This window comes from Heterodontus francisci, chromosome 11 (assembly GCF_036365525.1).
Source record: "Heterodontus francisci isolate sHetFra1 chromosome 11, sHetFra1.hap1, whole genome shotgun sequence".
In the NCBI taxonomy this organism is placed as follows: Eukaryota; Metazoa; Chordata; class Chondrichthyes; order Heterodontiformes; family Heterodontidae; genus Heterodontus; species Heterodontus francisci.
The window spans coordinates 51,050,807-51,076,326 of record NC_090381.1 but is presented as its reverse complement, the minus strand read 5'-3'; the positions used below and the strand labels follow the sequence as shown (position 1 = coordinate 51,076,326).

Genomic DNA, 25,520 nt, shown 5'->3' with positions numbered 1-25,520 from the left:
AAAATAACCATAGAGCCCTCTGTTTGTGTGTGTGCCTAACGGGACATTTCCTCCCCACTTTGGATGATGAGAACCATCGCCCTACTGGTTTCACGGTTCACATTCACAGACCTGACACTCAATCCAAAACTGACCAGCTGTTCACAGAGGACACTGCTGACAGATTAAAATCCGGTGTGGAGTCACAAACGGATTCGGATTGCGGCCAGAACTCAACCGCCAGGAGTGAGGGAGCTCCAGATTTTGCGGAGCCGCCCACCTCTGGTAGTCACCACCAGTGGGGAGGAGGCAAGTCTATTAAAGTGCCATTACAGGGGAACGCTGGCTAGCTGGAGTTAACTACGTTTGAATGAGGGGAGTTTGTGTATATGTAAGTTGGTCTTCAACAAAGAGACAGCTCTGTTTAGCGTAGCTGAACGCTTCATGTTATCGAGAGATTTCAATTTTTGTTTCTAAGTAAGTTGATGTAGTTTTGAAAAGTTGGGCGTTGTTTTAGTTACTTATCACACATTTACATGGGATATGGGGGACGGGGGGTGGGGAGGAGGTGGATGACTTATTTGTTTTAATCTTTTTAAGTAACCCCGAGTTGGGGTCAGATTTCTGGGGTTGTCCTTTTTTTCCAAAATTGCTGTGGAAGGTAGTTCTGCTTTGTGGAAGCAAAAAGTCATTGGAAAACGTAATTCCTTCCTGTTTACGCGTTTAAGACTATGAAGATTATTCATGGGCTTTAAATAGTCTGCAAAGCAAGTACTATTTGTTATCATAGCAGTTAATATATATGGTTTTTCTTGTTTAACCTAATAGTGATATGTATAGCTACTGCAGTTTAAAATTTGTTAATGTTCGCGGCACAGTTGAACTGCTAAATTATTTGTAACTGGTAAACCAAACTATTTTTAAGGATGTGAATTGAAAGAGAATTTTTATTTTAGAAGCAAATGTTTTTGGACTGATCCAGTCTCTTCTAGGTGACTGATATGAGTTAGAAACAAAACTTAATTCCTACATGTTGGTGTAATATTTGTTTTTGAGTGCATCAATATATCGAATTTGTAAATGCAAAAGAAGCACATTTTGTATTTTCAAATAAACCTGTTTAAACTTCCTTGATTATGCTTCTGTGAAGCGCTTTGTGACATTTTTCTGTGTCGAAGGTTTTGTATAAATGCAAGTTGTTAGTTCTCTTTGCTGCGAAAAGTCATTGTTCTTTACCGAAGAATTCCGGTCTATCACATAAGATATACATGGGGGGTCTGCATTTTTTGGTAATTTAGAAAGGAACTTTATTTTAAAATGTTTTTCTTTCAGTAGACTTCTAGCTTTTAACAAAAACATAAGCAAGTCAGTCCATTTCATTGGATAAAAGATGTCATGATTTCAAGCAAATATTTTTTTTCAGAATTGAAACCCGAAACATAAGCCTTAATGCACAAGAAAAGCAAGGGGTTGGGGTGGGAGGGAACACATACTGCAAGCACCAGGGAGCAAGTTGAGTGATGTGTAAGCTACTTAAAAGAAAGCAGGAGATTGTTATGATAAGATTATTCCTGTCAGGCAATTGTAAAAAAATCATTAAAGAAACACAATAGCAAAGACGATGGGAGACCCACCCAAAGAAAAAGGTAAGGACAATGGGGGATTTGAAAGAAACACTCAGGAAATGAGTGGGCCCAATGATCTGCCATGATTTCAAAGGGAATATCCTTTAAGGAAACCCTTAAAGGCTCAATAAGATTTACATCAATATTGGTCTGAAATGAAAGCAAAAAATATCGGCAACACCATTTGTTGGTTGCTACCCCCCACAGACCCGCCCCACACCAACAACATCCTCTGCTGTAAAGAGAATGTAAGCTATTCCAAAGATCTGAAATTGCGAGTCATTATTCATGCTAGACGACTGTAGAATCCCCAAAAGAAGGATGAGATGCTGTTCCTGAAGTTTACATTGAGCTTGGCTGGGACAGTGTAAGAGGCCAAAGGCAGAGGTCAGAGTATAAGTTGAAGTGCCTAGCGACAGGAAAGCACTTGCAGATGGAGCGGAGATGTTCATCAAAGCGGTTGCCTAATCTTAGGTTTGGTCTGCCTGATACACAGATGATGCATTATGAGCACATGTGTCTAGATTTACACACATTTTCATGCAAGAGGTTTTGGGACCCTGGACAATGGTACATCAGGGTTTGAAAGGACAAGTGTTGCATTTGGAAGCAATGGTGGTGGAGCATAAACGAGGTTTTTGAGGGAAAGGGAAGATCTTGCTGGTTGGATCATAAAATCATAGAAAGGTTACAGCACCGAAGGAGGCCATTTGGCCTGTTGTGTCTATGCCAGCTCTCTGCAAGAGCAACTCAGCTAGCCCCACTGCCCTGCACTTTTTCCCCACAGCGCTGCAAATTTTATTTCTCTTCAGTTATTTGTGCAAATCGTTTTTGAAAGCCACGATTGAATCTGTCTCCACCACATTGTCAAGCAGTGCATTCCAAATCCTAAAGACTCACTGCAATTTTTTTATAAAAAGATTTTCCTTGTGTTGCTTTTGGCTCTTTGCCATTCACCTTAAATTGATGTCTTCTGGTTCTCAAACCTGGGGTAAGTGGCATTAATAGTTGAAGGTGTTCTGGTAAATGAAGGTTGATAAACATTTTCTTCGGTTTCTCCATCCTTTGGTCACATATATGCTTATTGAAATTTGTTGATTATTTGTAGAAAATTAAGTATAAAACTTAATATTGACTGTGCTTTGTGTCCTTCAATAGACTGCAGCAGACTAAGCATTCTAATACTATGTATGAAATAAAATTTGCATACATTAATTTTATTGTAAGATTGCTTATCGAAAGTAGCAAACAATGTAGGACATGAAAACATTGTTTCCAAGCCTTTGATATTTCAATTTAATATCGATGACTTGTTTTCTGTCAAAATACTGGGTAGATTTTTCCACTTGGCTGCAATAGTGTGGGAATTTTGCTATGTCTGTGCTCCTGACTGTCTCTAGTCAATTTTTCAGGCTCAGGTCATTTAAATAATTTAGATGGGCTCCAATGGTATTTTTCCCACCATCAGGTCATCTGCTCAGATGGGTAGAGGAAAATGGGTGTGCCACCTGCCCCCATGCAGCATAGCATTTCCACGGTACATGAAGAATTCCCCACACCTCCCATTTATCTATCTTTCCTGCCTTGTCTAGTGCAATTATTTGCTTTAAGACTAGTTGCACTAAGGGAGGTGGCTCTTTAATCAGTGTTCCTTGTGCCAGTGTTGATGAGGTGCAAATGTTCAATAATCTTATAACGTCTGTCAAATTGTATTGTACATGTGCATATTTGGGTGGACATCTTGTACGTTTTACATCACTTCTGATTTTTTTTTAAAAAATCCCAGAAGTGATGTTGGGTGGCATGCAGCTGGCAGGAAAGCTGCCTGCCTGATTTTTGTTGCAGGCACCTTACCAGTCTGACCCCTTTGTGTCTTGTGTAGTAAGGTTTTTTAATTTATGTAAAAAAAAAACAGCTGTTGTATGAGGTAGATTGGATAATAGATTGAAAAGTTAACTCGCTGGATATTTTGAACTTTGAAAAGATTTCTAGTTAGTCAGTTACAAGAATGCTAAAATTGGGAACAGAAAATGGTTTAAGGACAATGATGGTCATCTGTCCCAACATTGAATTTGATTTTCTGATCATATAATTGCATAGATTGTTCCTAAATGGACTCATGTTCAAGTTTGAAGGCAATCAGATGCTAGCTGGATGAGAAATTGGGGTATATTGTGATGGACTTTTTAAAAACTGAAGTAATAAGTAGTGCAGGATACCAAAGTTCTGATCTATTTATCCAATAAAAGCTGAATTGAGTTCCAATATTAAAACTTTAAAGTTTGCTATTTTGATATTATTCAATGTGGTTATGCAGACTAAATCTGTTTGTTTTCATCTTGTAGATACCTGTCTGGTTTGGTATTGGAGTCACAATGGGAAAACTAGGCATCTTGATCCTCATCAGTGTGGTCATGAGGTCGGTTCACTGTCAATGGAAGAGCCCACGATTATCAGAACTTGGGTCAGATCTGGGGATGAAGATTTTCAATCACGTTGTTAATTCTAAACCAACAGAAAATGTTATCATGTCTCCACATGGAATTGCTTCTGTACTTGGGATGCTGCAGTTCGGAGCAGGTGCAAGTACAAGACAACAGTTGAGCAATGCTCTGAAATACAACTCGTATGGTTTGTTTAAACTTTTATAAACTTGTGTTTTAGGACTTTTTAGATCAACTGTAAAATTCCATCTCCCTTGTTCAACATTTTAAATGAGATGTTACAACTTGGACCATGGTGGCAAAAACTGATGCTAAATTTGTCCTTGATTTTGGGCAACTGGTTCTCATTGCCATAGCTACTTGAGTCCATTTCATTTTATTCAAGCATGTGTAGTTGTTGCTGTTTTTGTAAGCCATCCACAGGTGCTAACCCATTTTTCATGATGTTCTATGGACCATCGGTATCTCGAGAGAGAGAGTTGGTAATGTATAGCTTGAGGGGCACCACTCCTCAAGCATGGGGCAAGGGGAGAAATCAGGCCTTCATGAACGATCACAGCCAGTATGGGGATTGAACCTGTGCTGTAGCATCTTTCTGCATCACATTCTAGCTGTCTAGCCAACTGAACTAACATTTACCCTATTTTACAATTATGCCTTGAAATTGTGATTCTGGATAAGGTTGTTTGTAGTCCTTTTCACAGTACTTGGGACACCCAACACCAGAATCTGATCTGCAACCTCAAAAGATGAAAAGCTTATTACTTTGGTTGTCTGCTGTTTCGCAGACACTGGTTGCATTTGCACTCCAATAAGAAATTAAGTAGCTTTCGGGTTTCGTTCAGTCACTAAGTGCTTAACTGCATATTTATGAGACTCTGGCATATTCTCACAAAACTATAATTTTGCAGTTTCTTGCATTTAGCTTTCCATAATATGATCATATTTTTTTTCTGTTAATGCAACTTCAATCTCCCCAGGCACGAACATCTACTTTTTCACAGTGACTTGGTAATCAGGGCCCTGACTAACTTAGTTCTTCGTCAACTAGTAAATCAAGATGCAGAAATATTCTGAATCACCCAGACAAATTGGTTCCTTTTTTAGTGGTGATTAATTCAGTTCACATTTAGAAGCTATTACCTGTTATCATAAGCTATTGATTGCATAGAAATATTAATACCATATAAATTTTAGCAGTCAGATCACACACAGGAAACACAATTTGAATTGTAGATGTTTTTATGACATATAATTCGGGTAATGAAATATTTTGATATTTACATTAATCTTTGTGTTGGTGAGTTCATTTTTATATCCAGGTCCCTCTGTTATGAATTGTAGTATGTGATTAAAATGATGTACATAGAACAGAAATCTGCTGCTAAGTAAGCTACTTTCTATGTTGTTTGATTCCTTACTAGGTATTTACAGAAAGCTCAAAAGGATACAAAAGTCTTTAATTGAGAGCAGAAATCAGGACATAGTGACGATCGCCAATGGAATATTTGCACCTAGTGATTTTGTAATGGAACAGCCCTTTATTAGAAAGACTAAAGAAGTGTATCAAGCTGCATTGAGCAGTTTGAATTATCAAAATCCTGTGGAAGCTGCATCAGCAATCAACCAGTGGACGAAGAATCAAACCAGAGGTACATATTCCATCAATATGAATATATAGAAATCCTGCGGCGAGTAATTCACCTCCTGACTCCCTAAACCTGTCCACTATCTACAAGGCACAGGTCAGGAGTGTGTTGGAATACTCTCTACTTGCCTGGATGGGTGCAGCTCTAACAACACTCAAGAAGCTCAACACCATCCAGGACAAAGCAACCCGCTTGATTGTCACCCCAGTCACAACATTCACTCCTTCCACCACTGACGCACAGTGGCAGCAGTGTGTACCATCTGCAAGATGCACTACAGCAACACACCAAGGTTACTCAGGCAGCACCCTCCAAACCCGCGACCTCTACAACCTAGAAGGACAAGGGCAGCAGATGGGTGGGAACACCACCACCTGCAGGTTCCCCTCCAAGCCACGCACCATCCTGACTTGGAACTATATCGCTGTTCCTTCACTGTCGCTGGGTCAAAATCCTGGGACTTCCTTCCTAATAGCACTGTCGGTGTACCTACCCCACATGGAATGCAGCAGTTCAAGAAGGCAGCTCACCACCACCTTCTCGAGGACAATTAGAGATTGGTAATAAATGCTGGCCTAGCCAGCGACGCTCCAATCCCATGAGACGAATTTTTAAAAAAAATAACCAAAAGTGAGGGAACACAGCTTGATCTGCCTTTGGGGAGGGGGATGAGGGAAGTAAGAAAGCAATTGACTTTCCTGGATGCTTTTTGTAACAAATACCAAGCAGCTGTGTATATATGATATATATTCATATCTTGGGATTTGAAACTTTCACCTAGTATCACTCTTATGACCAGGTGAGAAAGATGTCTAGGGGTCCCTCTCAGCTTTCAACTGGTCTTACCGTACAAGGGTTTTATTTTTGAACACACCGTGTTTTTAGCTCCCCCTTGGTGAATCTTTGTTCACCGCTTACCAATTATAAGACAAAGAAACAGCACAAACAGATTTTCTTCGGTTTAAAGAAGAAAAGTTGAAATTTATTAAATTTAAACTCTAATTCAGTTGATGCTTATGGATACATGACGCACCCACGCTAGCATGCATACGTGATACACATGCAAATAGAGACAGAAAAGAGCAGAAGAAAAATAAAGTGGAAAGGTTTGAGGCAATATCTGAAGAGTTTTTGTTACAGTTCTTTGAGCTCACTGTAGAGTCCTTGATTGTAGATAGATCTTGCTTTTCGTTGGGGCCCAGTATTATTCTCAAACCTGGTTCACTGTAGGAGACTTTTCTCTCTTGAGGTTCATGTGTCTTCAGTGGATTCAGAGGCTTGTGAGAAAAAGATGGGAGCAGACAGGAGAGATCTTCTCAGTCCAGGGGCAAATAGTCTTTCTCAGTTCAAACTGTTTGTACAATTCAGAAAAACCAGATTTCCAAGCAGGCTAGTCACGTAACCAGTTGGTCTGACCACATCGGTTTGTGAATTCGGCTATCCCAGCAGTCATCCTGAAATTTGAGCTCCCACGCCTTCAACGTCTGGTGCTCAAAGTCCATTTTGGGTCAAATTGGATAAGGGAAGTTACCTCTTGTCCCTATTGGTATGCAAATATCCTCCATTCAACAGGCCTTCTCTTCCCAGCAACAATTTGAAATTTAATGTCCATATGATGAAATTAATATGCCTCATTCTTGGCAGGTGGGGGTCCAGCATAACAATCGCATTTTAACTTTAATGAACTGTAATTCATGAATGAATTACTTGTTAAATTCTTACTTGTCTGCATGTCAGATACTAAAATGTATTGATGTATCTGCCTTGGATTTGTTTGTGATTACTCTACTGTTATAATGTTGTAAATTGTGCTATCTTTCATGCACTGTTTTCCAAACTCTAAATCCACCACAGATGAATGGAACAATTTTTTAAAAATAAAGCGTATACAGTTTTTTTTTTTTTCCCCCAGATAATGTGCAAATCTCACTTGGTACCTGCATCTTGACATGCTCATTGTAATTTGTCTGTTATCATAGTGTGATATTTCAGATCATTTCACCCCACTAAAGGGAAGGCAAGGTGTAGCTTCAACTACCTGTTTTACTGAAGTATTACAATTTGATCTGTTCCTTAGGTATGATTACAAATCTAATTTCTCCTGCTATTCTTAGTGAAGCTACCAGGCTAGTGGTGGTCAATGCTATTTTTTTCAAGGGTTTATGGAAGTCCCGGTTTCTACCAGAAAATACTCGCAACAGGGATTTCTATGCAGCTGATGGAACTGTGTATCAAGTTCCTATGATGTCCCAAAGATCAACATTCAATTTTGGTAAGTCTGGCATCATTACAACACCTGTGGCTTAGTTGGTTGGTCATTGGATTGGTGAATACATTTGGAAACGGTCCAATAAGTGTAGCAGCAACATGTGCCAGAGTATTGACCTGGTTTCATTCTTGCATTCTGCTGCATTCCTGGTTTTAAAAAGTGTACTGTTCAGTAACAAATTGGTAAGTTGTACATTGGGTCTGATCATATTTTGTATGTCCTCTCAAAAGACAAATTCCAAATGTTATGTCATACCTTAGTACAGTTAACAATTCACGGCATAATGGCTTCAACATCTGGTTCCTGGCTCAAATGCTGAGCAGGTGAAAAATGGAATTGAGAGAATTAATCTTTGAAAACTTGGGTGTAAGATTATTGAAGTCTATATCTTAGTATATTGATGGTGTGGAACATTAGCATTATTCCTGTCCCTCATCCTGGCATTCTAAGGTTACTTGTTGTGCTGTTACTGCCACCTTAACTAAGAGCAACTCAGCACAGACCAGCAATTGAGCTTTGGGACCTTTCTGATCTATGACTCAGTGACTAACTGTGATAACTAGTTGAGCAAGGGGGCTCGATATAAATTTTTAATATATTGATATTTTAGAAATGATCAGTTCTTCATCTCTGCAAATCTGACTAGCTTAATTGTTCAATGCAAACACCATTGTACTTTTAATATGAAAGGTAGTGATGGGTATCTTAGATAATGACAGTAATTAGTAAAAAAGATTAAAAACTCATTGCCATGAAAGTCACAATATTAAGAAAATGAGGATCGCTGATCTGTTCTCATTCCTTGCTTTGATGGCTTGAATGTTGCTGATTATTGCTTTATAATCACTGCTCATTCTGTCTAATCACCATCTATAAATTGAATGAGGTTAATGGCCAGTAGTATTTAATATGACCTTTGCTGTTTTTATAACATGAGATTATAGTGCATGCTAGCTTTGGCAAACCAAGTTTTGGACATTAGAATCCTTGAGTGCAAGAGATGTAACATGTCCAGTGGTTTAAATATGTTTTTGTTTCACAGGTATGGCCATCACACCAACTAACGTGAAATATTATATCCTTGAGCTGCCATACCATGGAGGCACTATCAGCATGTTTATTGCTGTTCCAGAGGAAATCGATATCCCACTGTCGGCAATAACTCCTCACGTGAATGTGCAGTCCATAAACAGCTGGAAGGGAATCATGCGAGAAAAGAAACTGGATATTGCTTTACCCAGGTAAGCGTGAAGTATTTGCTTTGAAACATGTACGGCAGAATACAAATACATTCCAGTTTTAATGCTTCTGTATTTGAAGCTTGTTATCCGTTCAGAGGCATAATATTGGTTTACCCAATAGATAAGTACTTTTTTGTGCACTACGTGAGATCTTTACATAAGTTAGCTGCCTGTCTAAAGATTTTTTAAAATTCTGGCTGCCCTTTCCATTTTTCTGCAATAAATTGACTGACTGTAAACATTGAACTAATTTACTGGCAAGCGTGTTTTTTGCGGACTTTTGCCTGACCGCTTTGTGTTGTAGATTCACTGCTGAGGCAGAGACCAACTTGGAGAGACCCCTTTCAGCTCTTGGAATTACTGACATGTTTGATCAAACTAAGGCGAATTTTGGAAAGATTTGCAGTAAGTAAGCTTTTGTGAAGAGAAGTTTTTTTTTCTAGAAACATTTTAAGTGTACATTTATTTAACTGGCTTTAATATGTTACAGGATCTGGTCAACTGTATGTTTCGCAGGTACTACAAAAGGCTAAGATTGAAGTAAATGAAGATGGAACTAAAGCTTCTGCAGCAACAGGCAAGTCTGTCAGCATTGTAAATTTGAACCATAGAAAGTCAAGTGCTTTTAGGTATATTCTCTAGTGATACTAATAATACACTTGAACTGAACATCACTCAACTGCAGTTGTATGATTGCCCTCCTCATTACACAGTGAGCTGAATATTTGACTTAATTTGTTCCTGGTGACCGTTGCAATGTATGTGTTACATAAACATGAAGTAACAGTTTACTCTCCAACACGTCCTGTGTTGCCAGAACAGACTCTCTTGGAGTAGAGTTTCTGTTTTGGTAATCGGTAAACCAAGCACAAATTGTGACCAAAAATGGACTAGTTTTGAGAAATTTTTTTTTTTCCCTCTAATTTCCACTCAAGCTCATTTACATATCGCCGAATTTAAAATCTGCCATGAGTCTGTGCAATCGGGCAATGTTGTAGATTTTTAAAAATTTTCTCCTCAAAGATATACTTTTGATATATTTGAGTGATAAAATGGTGCAACTTGATTAATACACCTGAAAATTGGTACATCAAGAAATAAACACTAATCAGTGTCTGGGCCACTATCAGTGAGTAACCCAATTTTAAATAACTGAAAATGACTTTTTAAAAATCTATACAGAGCTTTTTGCTGGTTATATTGGGGCACAGTAGTCAGTTTCTTAGTAAATATTTTTTGAAACTTGTATTCCAAAGTTTTTTGAAGTGTATATTTGTGCCCCTGTGCCTTTTAAAAAAGAAACTGAAAAACATTCCACAAATAAGCAAATTCAGCAGAAACTTCCAACAGTGGGGACGTGGTAAGTTTTATGGGTGGGGTTGGCTTTTTTTTTAAACTAGCGCAAGTGATCTCAAAATTAATTTGTATTAAATTCCACAATCCTTTGTGCTGGTTTTGCTGATTTTTGGGCAAATTGCACTGAAGGAACCAATGCAACCAACTGGAAATCCCAGGTCTAAGTTTTTTTTTTTTCCCCCCTCCCCATAATGACCAGCTTTTTATGTTCTCTGATGCAACATAAATAAGATGCATGGAGTTCAGTTGATTGAAGATCTCAAACAGGTTTATTAACAGCTAACAATTATATACAGTGCAGAGCTATCTATTTACATGACTTGCCTCTTGGTGTTAAAGTAGCAGAGAGAGACTGGCATGTAGTCACATGACTGCATCCTGGTATTCAGCTCATTAGCACACTAAGATCTTAAAGGGACATCAATCTTAAAGGTAATCACACAACATCCCCCTTCTTTCCAAAGATAAGTCTTGGATGCTAAAAACAAAAACATATAAAATTAGATAACATCAAAATTATTTACAAATGGAGAGAAATTGTGAAATTTTACGAATATAGAGGCTTAGGAGTCCATATATTGTTTCGGTGGTTTGACAACTGTTCCTGATCTGTTTGATATAACTTTCTGGGATATGGGTTTCGTCCTTGTTTGACCTGGGTTTGCAAGCATCTTGTTGCATTGGCTGCCGTCCTGTTGATCTGTCTGTCACCCCTACCGTCATCTCCATTAACGGAAAATAGATCAGTGATGATTTTGGACCAAGGGACTGATGGAATCTCGTGAGGGTGTAGAGGTTCTTTGCGTTATTGTCTGGTGGCTCTGACCTGCCTCGCACATCCTCACTAACCTTTCAATGTCATTATTGATCTCTGGCTAATAAACTGTCTCTTGCCAGTCATCCTGTTTGCTCTATGCCCGTATGGCCTTGAAGCTGTGACCAGATGTCCCCTCTGAGAATTCTGGGCACAATCAGTTGTCTTCTCTTGAAGGTGATGTCTCTCGAGATTCCGAGTTCATCTCTAAGGCCAGAAGCATCTGAGCCTTTCTGACATCTTTTACTGTGTCAAGCCAGCCTTCCATGATGACTCTCAGTTGCGGGTCATTTGTTGTTTGTGATTGTAATTGGTCGCATGTGTGCTGACCAAAATGTAATAAGTCTATATTTTTTTTCAATTAGTTAGTTAGAGATACAGCACTGAAACAGGCCCTTCGGCCCACCGAGTCTGTGCCGACCATCAACCACCCATTTATACTAATCCTACACTAATTCCATATTCCTACCACATCTCCACCTGTCCCTATATTTCCCTACCACCTACCTATACTAGGGACAATTTATAATGGCCAATTTACCTATCAACCTACAAGTCTTTTGGCACGTGGGAGGAAACCGGAGCACCCGGAGGAAACCCACGCAGACACAGGGAGAACTTGCAAACTCCACACAGGCAGTACCCAAAATTTGAGCACATCTTCCACCTCCATATCCATGCTGTCCACTTGTAGATTCAGTAGAACTTCTTCGTTCTTGCTTGGGTTTGGCAATCAGCTCAGCGTATCCGAGGTGACCATTTTGGGACCCAGTTTGTAGCAGACGTCGAAGTCATACCCCTGTACTTTCACTAACAGCCGCTGTAATCGGGGTGGTGTGCTTGTCAATGGTTTGCGCCAGATCATCTCCAGTGGTTTGTGGTCAGCTTCCACAGTGGACTGCTTACTGAACAGGTAGGTGTGGAACCTTGTGATCCCAAACACCAGAGCAAGTGTTTCATGCTCTGTTTGAGTAATTGGATTGTGCTGAGGATAAACATTTGGACTCAGGTTTGCCATCCTGTAGGATGCATGATCTGTGAGGTGTGTACTTCCAGGATGGTCTCTTTCCTTGGGTCATAATACGGCAGGGTACAGGTTTCTGCTGATCATGCTTGTTTGAGTGACTCGGACATTTGCTGATGGTCCTCCTGCTATAGAAATTGTACGTTTTTTTTTAAGAGCTCTCTGAGGTTTTGTCAGACAAACTTGAATGTATAGTGCCAAAAAATTGAAAAATCCAAGACCTCTTCTGGAGGTTTTCCTTGTCTTGTCATATGCCTTACATCTTTGATTTTGCCAGGGTCAGGATGGATTCTGCAATCTGAGTAGATGGAGCCAAAGAAATTGATCTGACTTGCATTCACCTGGCACGTCTTGCTGTTAAAAATGAGCCCTTCCTGACTAGCTAATACCATCAGGAAATGGAAACTTTGATATGTTCTTTGGTTTTGCACATTACCGCAATGCATATGCAGCCAGGCACATTTTTCTATAATTCTGTCCATATGCTGCTGAAACAGGTCTTGACTGACATAAGCCTAAGGGTAGTCTCTGGAAGTAGTATCTTCCAAATGGTGTCCTGAAGGTGGTGGAGAAGAATTTCACTCCTGTGAAATTGGGGTTCAATTCCTTTAATGTTGGGATCTTGTGGGAGCATCTCTTTAGGGAGAGGTTTAGATGCTTCAGATCTACACATGCTCTAATTTCTCCATCCTTCAGTACACGTAATTGAGATGCACCAGTCTGTGCTGATGCACATAATGGGATTATGTTGTTGTGTTCCATGTCTCCTAACTCGTGCTTAAGATTTTTTTTTTGTACGTGCATGCTGCATTTTCTGGGAGGTTTGGTTGACTGAACTGCATCCTCCTAAGGTGCAGTATAGCATCGCCTTCGAAATTTCCTGTGGCATCGAACCTATCTGGGTCCATTTGTTATAGGTTGTGGGCTGACTCAATGTAGGTACCCATGGTCTCCTGCTATAATGGTGACCTCGTGAATGGCTATGATGAGATCCTTCCACACTGGTAGTCCTGCCACTGCTGGTCTGTTCATATCTACTAGGTAGAATGTTTGTGGTTTACATGCTGACTTGGCATAGCTTCCTTGTATTGTTGTTGTGTCACTGCAATGGCTGGGTGACCTATTTAGATAGCTTGGCAGATGTCGGTTGAATCATTGACGTCCAACGACTCTGGTACATATCGTTGAGGGTATGGACTGGTAGGATATTTCTACTAGCGCCGGTGTCAGTCTTGACCTTGTGTATGCAAGCCAGCTTTCTTTGGGCACATGATAATCGTAGTGAAAGCTTCCAGTTGTTAGACTTCATTGTGATGTGGCAGGTTCACAATGTGGAATACCTGTTCATCATCTGTCTGAGAACTATTTTTCTCTGAGCCTTGTCTCAGGTCTGCTTTGCTGTGGAACCTGTGTATCAGCTAGCATTTACGCAGGTCTCTGATTCTTTCTTTGCTGCTGTTGCCCCATTGCTGCACCTGTCTTCTGTTGGCTCATGTCCTACCATGGCTTCTGGCTGTCTTTGGAGGCAGAATTCCTGCATAGGCAGGTCCAGTGTCCTTTGTACCGCATGCTAAAAGCCTGCTACACAACCCGAACCCGACAATGTGTGTTGGGCTCGGGTCAGGTCGCACTTCTGGGTCCGGCATTCGGGCTCGGGTCGGGCCGGATTGGACACGCTCTATCACCACCTCAGGTAAGTGACTCTAATGTTAATTTACTTTTTGGACTTTATAGGTGGTTTTGTTAGTTATTTTAAGTGTGTGCAGGTAAGGAACAAAGTGAAAAACGGAAGGTAAGTTAACTGATGGACGGGTGCGTGAAAAAATGGAAGGACTTGGGCCGGGCCGGGGTCGGATGGGGTTCTGTCAGGCTTGGCTTAGGTCGGGTCTCATTTGCAGACCCGGGCAGGCCTTTACTGCATGCCTTGCACAGATCTCCATGCAGAGCAATTTTGCTGTGAGTGGGACAGACTGCACTTAGCACACAGTTTGCTTGCTCTTTTTGACCTGGCTATGTTGCCGATACTAGTGCTTGCAGGTGCTGTTGTCCAGCTACAATGACTTCATACTTCCTGCCATCTTTCAGCAGTGCATCGATGCTGTGACCTTTTTCCCCAAGAGGTCTTTCTGAAATGCTTCAGTGGGTGTTGATACAATCACCAGCTCCATTATTCGGTCTGACAGCTCAGCTTCTGAAAAGTCTCATTCGTTCCCCTTACTATGTCATCTGCTGATGAACTGGGGTCTATTGATTCATGTGGTTGTTGCCTGGAGGATATCAATTCTAGGCAGTGAATTCTAAAATTCACTCCATCAGGGCTGATCTTCCAACACTTTCCATATCTTTGCAGGATCTTTCTGGTCCTGTTCAGATATGCCTGAAGTATTGATTCTGTGTAATCACTCATTTCCAATGCTATCATTATTTTTACAGTTTGCTTTCCTGATTATGTAATTACTTGGTCTGTGAAGCATAATTGCATTCTTTGTTTGAACAATTGGAACTCAGGTAGGATATCAATGGCGTTCAAGTTCATGCTGGGAAGTTTGGTATCCATCTTCCTGCTGTTTTGCTTAGAACTTGCTTTAAGACTCTGCAGTGTTTCATCTTTAAGAAAAACTGTCTGTTGTCTGGAGCAGCTGCTTTGATAAAAGGAAGTGTTTTGTAGTGCTTGTATGTTTATCAAGCTTCCAACCTCTAGTCTGTTTGCACAGCTGTGCAATAGGCATTTCAAAGGATTTTTTCTTTTAGGGCTTGTTTATGCAGCCGTTCAATTGGCAATTCTTCACGGTTGAGTGGTTTGAGGTTTTTTTTCCCAACTTCGGCCGAGTGAATGAAAGCTCTTCACGCTGGAATGGTTTAATGGTTTCTATTTATAGCTCTATCTGCAAGCTGCGTGAATGGAAAAATTGCACGCTTTTTGCTGTCGGGTGCCTCCTGTAATGGTACGGACCTGATTAGCATGGGGGAGCATTTGAAAACCGTCAATCAGCCTGATATAGGGATTGGGTTTTCTCTGTTCTTCTTTTACTGATACTTTTTTTTTAAATTGACTTTGCAAGCACCTCAAAGCTTTTTTTTAAAATTGGGGTTCCTGTACTGACGGTGCACTGACTCACCCGCTCACAGTGATTGATTTGCAGCCTGTCCTTCAGCTCTATCTTCTACAGCTGCAGGTGTGTTTTTTTTTCTTTACTCTGTTTGGGCCAGTGTTTCTTTCAATTTTCTGTCTTTTAGTTGTAGGTAGTTTATAAATCTGTTTTCCTATGGTCTTTAATCTTGGATTCTGTCTTCTCACCAGAGCTGCTACCATGTAATGAGAAGCTTTGTATTTTGTCTTATGCAACATAAATGAGATTATGGAGTTCAGCTGATTGAAGATCTCAAACAGATTTATTAACAGCTAGCAAGTATATACAGTGCCAAGCTAACTATATACGTGACTTGCCTCTAGGTGTTACAGTAGTAGAGAGAGACTGCAATGCAGTCACATGACTGCATCCCAGTATTCTGCTTATTAGCATACTAGATCTTAAAGGGACATCACTTAAGGCAATCACAGCTATCGGGCTTGCTTCGCCACTTCCCCTCTATTTCCCCTAAAAAAAATTAAAAAAAAATCCCTTGGTGCTTGGTGCTCTCGGAGGCACATAATGTCCATGGCCCCAGGTTGGAGAGGGTGTTTCCATGAGTGATGGGAATGGCATGGGAGGGGTGGATAAAATTATGGAATTAGTTAAGTATGGCAAGGACAATTATTTGATGCAACACATTACTCGAAAGCTATTGTTTGTGCTAAAATGATTCACTGCAATTGAATAACATTTTTTTAGAAAAGCTGTGAGTTGAATTAAAAGAATTCTTCAGCATTGATTCCATAGATGAATAAGCTAACAGTCAAAACCCTCCAGAGTTTCTACACTTGCTAACTCCAGTTGGCATGACACCACACAAACCTTAACGTGAGGAAAGAGCAGTAATAATGTTGCTTCGAAACTTGAATCCTAAACAAGGACTTTGTCATGGAACAAGATTGGTAGCTAGGAATAAAAGCGAAATACTGCGGTTGCTGGAAATCTGAAATAAAAGCCAGAAGTGCTAGAAATACTCAGCAGGTCTGGCTGCATCTGTGGAGAGAGAAGCAGAGCTAACTGTTCAGGTCTGTGACCTTTCATCAGAACTGGCAAAAGTTGGAAATGTAATGGGCTTTGAGCATTGGGCTTTGTGAAAGTGGGGAGGGAGGGGGAGAACAACAAAAGGGAAGGTGTGTGAGATGGGTCAGAGGGCAGGAGAGCTTAACAAATGATACAAAATACAAGGCAAAGGGAGTGCTAATAGTTGTGGTAAAAGACGAAGCGTTAGTCCAGAGAGCGTGTCAGTGGCAGAATAATGAACAGATTTGTCCAATAGCAAAAACACGAAAGACAGGTTTAAGACAGCCACATCGTTTAAAAAATGAAATTAATTTTTTTTTTTTAATTACTTAAAGTGGTTATCATGCTCTGTAATTCTTGAGTTCAGAAGGCTGTAAAGTGCCTAATTGGAAGATGGAAGTGTTTTTCCTCAAGCTTGCGTTGAGCTTAATTGGAACACTGTAGCAGGCCAAGGACAGAAATGTGGGCATGAAGAGCAGGGTGATGAATTAAAATGACAGGTGACCAGAAGCTCAGAGTCATGCTCGTGGACTGAGCGGAGGTGTTCCTCAAAGCAGTCACCCACTCTGCATTTGGTCTCCCCAATGTAGAGGTAGTTGGGAAGCCGTTTTCTTTGATGCTGAAATTACAACAGGCAGATTTCAAGGTAATAGTGTTTATTCCTCGAATAATGAGCCCATCAGATATAAACCTGCCTTTCGACTCTGGAGAAAACAGTTCCCAATTAGACAGTCATATTCCATGATAATAAACAGGTCACAAGCCCAGACTTTTAACAAAATTTGTATTATATTCCTAGGTCCGTTTTTACACATGAACAGCTTTATGTAGCTTTTCCCAAAGTGAGAAGTTTTGATTCTCTTGAAATCTTTGGTGAAAAAATAAACTAGAAATCCTGTATTTGAAGATCTATTGCAATAAGGATACTAATTTGACTGTAAATGTTTTGCAGGTCTCTATTAGTGTGTTTAATTTGCATGTCAAATTTTGGGATGTTATTTGTGCAGACTGCAGTGTAATCTCTGATCTAATCTGGGCTTCCATATTTAAAATTGGAGGGTCTCCTGATGACTCAAAGCATGCGCAGAGCGATCACCAACATCAGCGTGTCCGAACATTTGCCAGTATGGGTCCATGCATAAATGTGCCAATGTCACCCATGTAATGATGTCAAAGCGTTGCTTCACCCCTCAATGGCTGCGATCGGCATCTCCATCCCCTCTAACAGTACCCTGCTCCCTCCCACAAACAGTGCCTGCATTGCTGCTTCTCTTCACTCCCCCTCGCCGTTTTCTCCTACGCCTGCCTGCTCGAGACTGCTCCCGACTGTTGGCCGCTTGCTTCCTGCCTGGCCGCAAGCAGCCCAGTCGCCCGCATCCTTCCCCTCCCCCCCCCCCCCCCCCCCCCCCGCCCTGTGTCGCCAGGAGGAGTGGCAGGAAGGAACGGTGAGCAGACTGATGCAGCGGGAAGGAATGGCGTGATGGATCAGAGAGCAGTCCGGAGCGGTGAGAAGGCAGGTGCCAGGGAAGAGTGGGTAAGAGGAGCAGCAAACACAAGAGGGAGCAGGGTACTGTTGTAGGGGGGTGGTTTTTGTATGGAGCCAGCAATCACAGCCATTGTGGGCTAAGAGGATTTAGGTTCAATTCATTCTTTGTCAGATTGAGCAGTGCCATTTTTATTACTGGCAGCTGCCTGAGACGTTGCAGACAGTGACGTTTCTGTCAGAGTCTGCATTTGCGCATGTGCCAGTAGTGCACCACCTAGTGCTTGCATTGTCAGCAAACGCAGCCAACTATAGGCTAATACTATTGACTAGCTTCAATAAGCTGTTGCAGGTTACTTTGAAGAATATGGCAAGATTTCAGAGCTTTAGCTCGACCAAAATAATGTGAAGCAAAACCATTTAAAATAAACAATATATGGCTGGAGCAGTGATCTGCTTTGCAATACATTTTTGTTGACTAAGTGTCTAAAGTGCTGGGACTCTAACAGTTTGTTTCCATTACAGCTGCTGTTATTATGCTAAAATCATTCAGGATTACTCCTCCATTTGTAGTGAATCGACCTTTCCTCTATATTGTATGGCACAATCCTACAGGTAAGTAACTTTTTTTTTAAAAAGCTATGTTGAGTTTGCCACTATCAGAATCTTAATACAAAGTAGTCTGCTCAAAACATTTATATTAAGATTATTCATTTTAACACTTAATTGACAAATCTTGAGTAGATTACATTAAACTGAAGGAGGTTAATGTTTGGGAGCAGGTCCAATGGCCCATCACCATACCTAACTGCAGATTTTGTAGTAGAATCAAGTATTGGTTCTTTGCTATGTTTTTTGAGTTAAATATTACATAACATATGAATTAGGAGTAGGCCACTCGATCCTGCTCCACCATTCAACAAGATCATGGCTGGTCTGATTGTAACCTCGACTCCATTTCTGCCTACCCCCGATAACCTTTCACACCCTTGTTTATCAAGAATCTATCTACCTCTGCCTCAAAAATATTCAAAGACTCTGCTTCCACTGCCTTTTGAGGAAGAGAATTCCAAAGACTCACGACCCTCTGAGAAAAAAATTTCTCCTCATTTGTCCTAAATGGGTGACCCCTTATTTTTAAACAGTGACCCCTAGTTCTAAATTCTCCCACAAGCGGAAACATCCTTTCCACATCCACTCTGTCAAGACCCCTCAGAATTTTATGTTTCAATCAAGTCACCTCTTACTGTTCTAAATTCCAGCAGATACAAGCCTCGCCTGTCCAACCTTTTCTCATAAGACAACCCACCCATTCCGGGTATTAGTCTAGTAAACCTTCTCTGTACTGCCTCTAATGCATTTACATCCTTCCTTAAATAAGATGACCAATACTGTACACAATGCTCCAGATGCAGTCTCACCAAAGCCCTGTATAACTCAAGTATAACCTTCCTCCTTTTGTAATCAATTCCTCTTGCAATAAACTATAACATTCTATTAGCTTTCCTAATTACTTGCTGTACCTGTATACTAACCTTTTGTGATTCATGCATTAGGACACCCAGATCCCTCTGTATCTCTGAGCACTGCAATCTCTTGCCATTTAGATAATATGCTTTTTTATTCTTCCTGCCAAAATGGACAATTTCACTTTTCCCACATTATACTCCATTTGCCAGATCTTTGCACACTCACTTAGCCTATCTATAATCCATTTGTAGCCTCCTTATGTCCACTTCACAACTTGCTTTCCTACCTACCTCTGTTTCATCAGCAAATTTAGAAACCATACCTTCAGTCCCTTCATCCAAGTCAGTTATATAAATTGTAAGAAGTTTAGGCCCCAACACTGATCCCTGTGGCACGTAACTCGTTACATCTTGCCAACCAGAAAATGAGCCATTTATGCCTACTCTTTGTTTCCTGTAAGCTAGCCAATCTTTTTCCATGTCAATATGTTACCCCCTACACCATGAGCTTTTATTTTCTGCAGTGACCTCTGATGTGGCACCTTATCAAATGCCTTCTGGAAATCTAAGTACAGTACATCCACCAGTTCCCCTTTATCCACAGCACATGTTACTACTTCAAAGAACTCCAATAAATTGATTAAACATGATTTCCCATTCACAAAACCATGTTGACTCTACCTGATTACCTTGAATTTTTCTAAGTGCCCTGCTAAAGGTCTTTAATAATAGCTTCTAACATTATAAACTATTATGTCACCTTCAAAAAAAAAAGTCAGAACTAACTAAATTTAAAGTCAAAATACTCTAAGTACTCTAACAAAGCTAGTTCCAAGGTTACATGGAATATCCAGCTTTCTCTTGGAATCAGTTTGCACTTCCTAATACGCCACTGAATGCTCTTAAAACAGTGGCTTTGGAAATATTGAGGTACTGCTAGGGATTCCTGTCCTCTCTTGCAGAAGAGTGTGAGCTACCTAAAGGAAAATAATGCTGCTGAAAAGTATTATTGATCTACAGCAACAGAAGTAGCATGTTATTAAATCATCAAATACAAAATCAGACTCCTGGAATTCCCTTACATAAGTTCCATTATCTGGAGCCCTCCAGCACCTGAAAGTCTGTCTCTCAAAGTAAGCATGAAATGAAGATCTTGGTAGCTTTGCAAGTGCCACCTGTATAACTCCCTCTTGCGTGCAGTCTTTGTAATTCTACCACAAAATCTCATTAAACTGCATAAGCACATTGGCTAACTAGGACATCCAGTGACAGGAAAGAGGTACTGCACAAACTCAGATGGAATTTAAGAACATATCTTCAGTACTTTTCAAAATTTATACAAAAACAATTGCCTTTCCCAAAAATTAGAGTTGAGGTATTTCTGAGCTGAATTGAAGAATGTTTCAACACTGAAACTGGTCATCTGGTTCATCAAGTTTGGTGTTTTTCTTTTGATTCATCTGAGGCCATTCCCATTCTTTTAAAAGAATTTAAGGAGTTTGCTTCAAACATCAGCTTCTGGTAAACAATGCCACATTTTTACCAACCTTTTTTTTGGAAATTTTGCTCATCTCTCCTTTCATTCTTTTTATGGTCATCCAAAATTAGTTCCCTCCTGTTGTCTCACTGACCAGTAGAAATAATCCATCATTAAATACTCCTTACCATGACCCTTCATAGAGACCTCCATTATCATGTTAGCCTTTAACCTCTTCAGCTTTAGTGGAGATGGGAGCACAAACTTCTCATGTTTGGATAACTGAGCCCTCATCTCTGATAACCATGCTAGTGAATCTATGCACATCTTTCCGTATAATGGTTTGCCCATTTGCAGTATTCAAACTACAGCCTAACAATTTGCTAAAGGAGCTCAATGATGTTTCAAAAGCATTTTGCGGAATTCAGTTATTGGAGGAATATCGCAGCATGGATAGAAAGTTGGTTACATGCACGTGTGCATATATATTCGTGAGAGGGGGTACAAAATTTGAATTTACTGATGCCTAAAAATGCAGGGATTGGCAATAGCAAGGAACTCTTGTAAAAGATTTCAGGAGGACAGCTTTAATGTGAAGTAATGCAATGTGATGCATTTTAGAAAGAGAAACACAGAATGGGAGTACACGCTAGTAAAAAGGCACTGAAGGTATGGAAGAATAGAAAGATCCAGCAAATACATAATTCCCTGAACCTACAAGTTACAAAGTTTTATATTTTTTTTTTAAAAAGCAGTTTGGATTTTATAACAAAGTAAAAAGGCAATTGTAACTATACACAAAGCATTGGTTAGGTCATAGTTCGAGTACTATGTGCAGATACTGAAGGGTAGAGCGTACAGTCAGTTACTGCTATGGTCCTCAACTTCAATTTTAATTATTACTCTAGCTCCTCTTTTTTTTTTCTTGTCTTTCATTGATTTACATGCTAGTTTGGATTATCTTAGTTTAGTGAGTTCATTTTATTGCCGCCTTGCATCCTGTTTTTGTAAATCATTGTCCTGTAACTTTTCTCTATTTCCTTATTACATGTAAACTTGGGAACTTGCTTTCCTTTCCACTCTGTCTATTCTATTTTCTCTCCCTCTATTTCCCCCCCCCCCCCTCCCCTCCGCCCTACTACCATATCATTTTAAACCTTTCTCCCCAGCTCGACAATTTGTCCACAAGGCTGTCCCAGAATCCTAAACCCTTGGGGCTGATTTTGGTTTGCTGTGGTGAGGTTCAAACTATATTGGTTGGGCCTCATTACTATGCAGTCAGCAAAGGTGGGTAATCACTGACTGAGGAGGGTGGGAAATCTGGCAGCTGCTACACTGAGCCAGCCAATTGTGGGCCTGGATTGAGGGAAGGCAATCCTGAGAGATGGGGGCAAAGTTCCTGCTCCTCCTCCTGGCCCCAAGGCAATGAAAAGATAAAATTCTGCTGTTTGTAGAGCAGCCGGGAGCAGTCCCTTTTAAGGGCTGCTGACTTTGGAAGCTGCACGTCAGGAACTGATGGGTGGGACATGCACACAGCACAACCTACCCATTAATCTGCAAAAATAGTGTTGAAGTTGTATAATTGATACCACTAATCTGTTTTTAAAGTTGATAGCAGAGCTGCCTGCAAGTTAATTTTTAAATTACAACAGCACCATTCACGACTCCTCAGATACTGAAGCAGTCCATGTAGAAATGCAGCAAGACCTGGACAATATCCAGGCTTAGGCTGATAAGTGGCAAGTAACATTCGTGCCACACATGTGCCAGGCAATGACCATCTCCAACAAGACAGAATCTAACCACCTCCCCTTGACCTTCAATGGCATTACCATCGTCAAAGCCCCTAGGATGTTGATAGTGGGGGATACCATTGACCAGAAACTGAACTGGAATAGCCATATAAATACTGTGGCTACAAGAGCAGGTCAGAGGCGAGGAATCTTGCGGCGAGTAACTCACCTGACTCCCCAAAGTCTGTCCACCATCTAAAAGGCACAAATCAGGAGTGTGATGGAATACTCTCCACTTGCCTGGATGGATGCAGCTCCAACTACACTCAAGAAGCTCGACACCATACAAGACAAAGCAGCCCGCTTGATTGGCACACCATCCAAAAATATTCACTCCCTCCACCACTGCACAGTGGCAGCAGTGTGTACCATCTACAAGCTGCACTGCAGCAATGCACCAAGACTCCTTAGCCAGCACCTTCCAAAGCCACAAACTCTATCAACTCGAAGGACAAGGGCAGCAGATGCATGGGAACACCACCTGCAAGTTCCCCTCCAAGTCGCTCACCATCCTGACTTGGAACTATATCGCTGTTCCTTTGCTGTCGTTGGGTCAAAATCCTGGAACTTCCTTCCTAACAGCACTGTTGGTGTACCTACCTCACATGGACTGCCGTGGTTCAAGAAGGCAGCTCGCCACCAGCTTCTCCAGGGCAATTGGAGATTGGCAATCAATGCTGGCCTAGCCAGCGATACCCACATCCCATGAATGAATGAATAAATAAGATACATCTAGAACAAAAGCAATTCTAGCTCTAAGGTATATAGACTTTCATCATAGGCCTTTTACTTTTGTGGGAAAGTCAAATGCCTGCAAAATAAATACTCCAATTTGGAAGGAAAATGTTAAACCCTAAACAACTCTTAAACCATATTTGAGGTCTGTTTGACTAAAAAAGAAGCGATAATGTAGTATGATTTGCACACTAACTGCTTTTCTCTTCTGAATTGCTTATGCAGGTACAGTCCTTTTCATTGGACAAGTTTCAAAACCATAAGCCAATGCCAATGGAATGTTTCAAAATGGTTTTCCAATATTAATGGAAGAAATGGCAAATTGCTGCTTTCAAGTAGCTTGGTGATGAAAAGCAGTGTTATTATGTACAAACACTGACTTTAGGAATGGAACGGATATAGCCTTATAGTAATAAGTGCATTTTTGCCTTACATAGAATGTAATTACAATGTTTCATTGTAATTCAAGTATTAATAATCAGTATGCAATCATGTCTTTTTATACAAGTTTAGTATTGTACCTGAAAGGGACACAAAGCTTCTGAGAGTGTTTGGTCAAGTATTGCTATTGGAATCAAAAAGAAATTCTGAAATTTTGCATGAAAATGCTCAATAGCTGGCTGTTTGGAATGTGATTTAATTAGGGTTCCTCAATTTGGAAGAGGGAATATGCTCTACTTGGAGATAACACTAAATAATGTATTTAACACTTATACTGTTTTTTATGCCTCATATTCCCTTTGTGTCAAACTACTCTCTTGTTTGATTTCCTGGGAAATATTATCTACCGTTGCATTCACGGTGGGGCTTCGACACATAATTTCTTGTCAACAGTTTTTCAAAGGCCTGAAACAGGAAAATATAAATGTGTAAACCTCTACTTAAAATTATACAACACTTCAGAATACTCTCGTCGGGTTAAATTTTTGCCTAACTGGGGTTAAATGTTTTGGGGTGTAAATCCTAGAATTTGCAGAATTGCCTTGCTGTACAAGTTGTTGCATTGTATTGTGCGCCCAAAGGAAAATTCCTTTCAATACTTAGCAGCTCTAACTTTGAGAAAAGCCATTCAAATTCCTTCACTAAATGCTGGAGTAATCATGTATTAATATTTATTGACCAGCAAAACAAGGAATTGAATATAGTTTGCTCAATAATTGTAGTAAAGATCTTTCTCCATTTGAAGATCATGTTATGCAATTTGATTTATTTTTCATTTATGTTTAAGGAAAGGTTATTGTGATAGCAGAACTGGTGCTCTACCTGAATGTAACTGCCTCATTGCTCACTTGTTAAAGCGCATAAACCACAGGGAAGTATAATTTGAAGAAAGAAATGTAGTGTGAAGACTATTAAATGCTCTTCAAGATTTGTTTAATTTCAAATAGGAATACTGGTTCAAGATGTAGGTTATTTCTGTGTGACTGTAACCTATAATTTTGAAGGTGAAGTGTAGGACATTTACCATAAACGGTGGACACTTTTTAAATGGTTATTTTAAGTGTTTTAATAAAATGTGAATTTAGTCTACCATATCTACTTGACTGTCTTTTCTTGTCAGCCAAACACTATTTTAAGAAAAACAAAATTTTTTGAAGCTTATTCATTGCAAATTTTAGTGGAATTTTGAATAGTCAAAGCCAATTTTCTATCTGATTTGAGTCCAGTGTCCAAATTCCAATGTACAATGTCCAAATTTAAGCCTCCTTTTCTGGCACTGCTCCATTGTTTTGGAGGATAAAATGTATACAATATCAAAGATTACATTTTAAAAACTTGATGCATAGATACCCCAAGCTTAGAGTGGCATGTTACATTGTGGCTTTTTTGTCAGAACTTTGGAAAAAGTAACTTTAGTGTTATCAATGCCTGGGCATGCAGAAGTTCTGCATGCTAATGGTGCATGAGATTGCAAACTAGCATACAATCTGCAGAGCAAATTCCCTTTCTGACACCTGTTCAGCGAGTTGCAAATACTTTCGGACATCGTTTAGTAGTGCACATTAAG

General features: G+C 40.1%; 1 protein-coding gene across 3 annotated transcripts; it reads left to right on the top strand.

Moving 5' to 3' along the window:
- Nucleotides 1-25,042, top strand: serpine2 (serpin peptidase inhibitor, clade E (nexin, plasminogen activator inhibitor type 1), member 2). 3 transcript variants are annotated; one of them, XM_068042139.1, is made up of 9 exons: nucleotides 1-288; nucleotides 3,950-4,235; nucleotides 5,473-5,700; nucleotides 7,775-7,969; nucleotides 9,009-9,207; nucleotides 9,512-9,612; nucleotides 9,698-9,784; nucleotides 18,564-18,653; nucleotides 23,738-25,042. In XM_068042139.1, exons 2-9 carry the CDS (start codon nucleotides 3,980-3,982, stop codon nucleotides 23,773-23,775), a joined length of 1,194 nt encoding a protein of 397 aa, XP_067898240.1. In that variant the 5' UTR covers nucleotides 1-288; nucleotides 3,950-3,979; the 3' UTR covers nucleotides 23,776-25,042. The 3 variants fall into 3 exon arrangements, with proteins under 3 accessions (XP_067898240.1, XP_067898238.1, XP_067898239.1); XM_068042137.1 differs by having other exon boundaries at nucleotides 280-370; XM_068042138.1 differs by lacking the exon at nucleotides 1-288 and adding an exon at nucleotides 366-456.
- The last annotated feature ends 478 nt before the right edge of the window (nucleotides 25,043-25,520 follow it).